The 3,665-nt window shown below is 45.5% G+C and overlaps 1 protein-coding gene across 1 annotated transcript; it reads right to left on the bottom strand.

Annotated features, from left to right (window-relative positions):
* Positions 1 to 1,820: 1,820 nt before the first annotated feature.
* Positions 1,821 to 3,018, bottom strand: LOC147894634 (uncharacterized). The gene has a single exon (XM_087384944.1). The coding sequence runs from the start codon at positions 2,723 to 2,725 to the stop codon at positions 2,156 to 2,158; it is 570 nt and encodes a 189-aa protein (XP_087241070.1). The 5' UTR covers positions 2,726 to 3,018; the 3' UTR covers positions 1,821 to 2,155.
* Between the last annotated feature and the right edge of the window lie 647 nt (positions 3,019 to 3,665).

Genomic DNA, 3,665 nt, shown 5'->3' with positions numbered 1-3,665 from the left:
TAAAAGCCCCATTGTGGGGCAGTCCATTACAGCAGTTCCACCCAGCAGAGAAAATTTCAGGTTGAAGAGCAGAGTGAGATTCAGGAATCAACACAGAGTGAGATTCAGGAATCAACACAGAGTGAGATTCAGGAATCAACACCATAGGTTCTTACAGCATACCTTTGTTGCAGTTCTACATAGTAGGGGAACATGAGCAATTTGGGAGTGAGCTCAACCTAGAGCAACTGCTTAAGTCTAACAGGAGACTCAATGAGTAGGAGTCGACAAAGAGATAAGCAAACAATGGCTGAAATAGGTGCCCTACTTTTGGCACATGTTTTGCCAAAGGTGTCTGGGTACAGATTTGTTAGGATTTTGTGCTTGGATATACACATCTATATATGGGACTATTGGGACGGTCATCTGTGGACTCTCCCTAGGGTATGCTCTGTCTGAGCACACAGTGAGGAGGCATTTGCAGTTTCTCATTATGCTTTATTCCCCTGGCCAGGGTTAGCAGTACAGCAAGCAATTTTCCCAGATTAAGCACTGCCACTTTTAACGCCTGTCATCAATTTTGATCCAATGGTCCACAAATATCATCATCCATGTTAAAAGACAATACATGAAAATCATCATAAAAAAGCTTTGCATTCAAGGTTAGATTTGGAAGGCAACCCTGTCCTAAAGATCACAACTGCATACAGCTGTTCGAAGACAAAGTTTTACATATGGCATAGTAAATCTGGTGGTCCTACACATGCAATATCCCTCAGCTAGTGGGTCCAGTAGTCATCAATTGTCAGTGATCACTGAACGTCATCATTGGGACAAGAACACACTTCTTGTGCATGACAGCAACTACAAATCAATAAACCTTGGAAGAAAGGTTAGGTGCAGTTCATCACATATTTGGGGGATCACATAACGAAGACTGTTGAGGCAGGAGGAGAAGCTGGTCAATGACTCCAGGTCATCCCTCAGATAATAGAATTAAACTGTCAGCATGTAGATCAGCTAGAGCTAATAACATGTCATCATGGGGATTGCTAGATACCAGTGTCCCAGGATTCAGTACTACCAATTCACACCCACAAAAGACTGTGCAGCGTTAAGTATGTCCAGCTACCATCAGCAAGTAATTACTGTTTAACCTTAAAAGATGCACTGGATCATGCAACAACAGAGAAAAGAACGCACAAGAAGGATGGCATGAAATCATAGAGTCCAAAAAAAAATCTTAAAACAAATCAACACTCATTCCAGAATCCACACCCGAAATTTTCCTGAATACACAACAGCAGCAATCACCAGGGTTGGCCAAATGGTCGGGTAGCTGGCCTCAGATAAATTGGTCATTTCAGCACACTATTTTCAGAGTGGTGCATGACATCAAGTTTCGTCATTGCCAGTCCTGAATCCATATTGACAATCATCAACAGATTAGTATAGCAGTAAAATTTATGAGATTTTCAGCGTGGAGTATGCACAATACTTATCCCCAGAGGTGTTATTGAATCTATCAACGAGATAGCATAGACACTCCACTAAGACACCGCCTAGATAGCTATAAGAACATCTCTAAAGCATAACAAAACTTCTGCTACCAGCCACATTCACACAGGGAGACTTGAAAATACGTATTCCTGAAGGAATAGTGCATCTGCTGACATTCTCAAGACACACGACAGAAAATAACGATGACCTATAAATTGCTTTTCATCCGGACTCCACTATTAGTAGAACATTCTCAGACACACGACAGAAAAATAACGATGACCTACAAATCGCATTTCGTGGCTGGACTCTAATGTAAGTAAATTTTGATTCCATCTCTAAAACAAAGGATAAAACCCCCGTAAACCGGGTAGGAATTGGAGAAGAGACGCTCAAATATGAAGAAAAATCCTGACACCCACCTTCATGAGCCCAGAAAGAGAACCTGGCTAGCTGATGACACCGTCAATGACAGTGAGCCATCGGCCTGCCTTGTGGTCGCGTAATAAATTAATATTCGCCAATACAGTTCAGAAAGACTACGACATTGATGAGTCGTTAGAACTGCGACCCCGCACGTCTCAGCACACATTGTGGCTCTTATCATCAGCTATTATACAAGACACTTGAGTCTCTGGCTCTTATCATCAGCTATTATACAAGACACTTGAGAGACTTACTTTGCTTTAGACTCGGGCATAGGAAACATGCCAGTGTTAGCAGCGCCTCTAGGCGGGGCAAACCCCAGAATCTTCTGCAGATTGGATCGAATACTGACAGAACACAGGAAATATAGGAATACCATGGCACAATCAGTGGGATCATCTCCGGGCAAGCCCCTGTGACTCATCCTCTGTATGAAGGGAATAGGAGCAAAGGGAAGCTTGGCCACAGATTTACCTTCAAACAGAGAATTCAACAATCCAAACACGACGACAAGCACCACCGCCACCACAGCACCCGACTTAAACTTGGAAAAAGAGAGATCGCGGCTAGACTCCTTCAAACTATTCTCAAAACGATCCATTTTCTTGACCTTCGATTTCCTGGAGCCAGTTGGGACGTTAGGGCCAGTGCTCTTCATGACTTCCAGCTTCTTAGACGTGCGATCGATGGTAGAGCGGAGACTCTTATAAGACGAAGTTCGGTAAATCAGGATCCAAGAGATGCCTTCACAAATGGAGGCCGAGAAGAAGGAGATGGCAAGGATGACGAGGGAGTCAACATAGCGAAGGTTGCCGGCCATGACGGTAATGAGCTTTTTGAAAAAAGGCTAGAGGACGATTGGCTACGAAGCCGTCGCAAAATGAAGGAGGACGGAGTTGAGCTAGATAGGAGTCGGAAATTGCAGGGACGGGAAGAGGAAAGAAGCTCAAAAAGAATAGAAAAGACTAATCAAAAGCTCCTTACTGCTTGGAGGCGACATCTGAGGAAGCCAGGAGATTGGAGTACGACTGTGAAGCTTCATCGACGACGAATTCTTCTCTTCCGCCCCCAATCACACAAATCTCAAAGATGAAGATGAAGACAGACATTATATCTAGAGCTTCCTCTTAATAGCTCTTGTAACCCTAATCCCACAACCTCAAACCCTAACACAGCATCCCTGTAGCCAGCCGCTTGGCACTCTCCATCCAATCACAGCAGCCACACATTTCCACAAGCCCCTTCACATCACACCCCCCCCCCCCACCCACAGGCACGTCGCCCCGCATACTCGAGACGATTCTGCCCCTCCGACACTCCATGCACATTCACAACACACTTGCATGCCTATCAATGACTCCATGAGCGCCTGCACGTGGTCATCATCAACAGTGCAAGCACGTGCACAGCCTCGAGTAGGGTCGAGCAGGGGCTCTGAACCCGGCCTCAAAAAATCCAATCTAAAGGCAGAGCATCAATAGCTCAAGGTGGGCTCGAACGGGGCAGCAACCAAACCCTCCTCTCCGGAGTACAAATGAGACTGACACTTGCAGCTCGCCAAAACCTTTGATCCGTCTACCGACTCATAGCTCGGGGGGTTATGCCAATCATTTCATGCCACCTCAGTCCCTACCACTTTCTCATGGATGGTGAGCAACCCATTTGAACCCAACCTCAATTGGTTTGCACTACCCACATTCGAATCGCTCGGGATGCTCCTCCACTATATGGCGATGTAGACCACAAGCCATTGGCCCCTC

Source organism: Dipteris shenzhenensis, chromosome 14, assembly GCF_047967505.1.
Source record: "Dipteris shenzhenensis isolate YYH24624 ecotype China chromosome 14, Dip_SZ_1.0, whole genome shotgun sequence".
NCBI classification, from domain to species: domain Eukaryota; kingdom Viridiplantae; phylum Streptophyta; class Polypodiopsida; order Gleicheniales; family Dipteridaceae; genus Dipteris; species Dipteris shenzhenensis.
The sequence above is the reverse complement of the archived record's forward strand: the minus strand, read 5'-3'. Positions and strand labels throughout refer to the sequence as shown.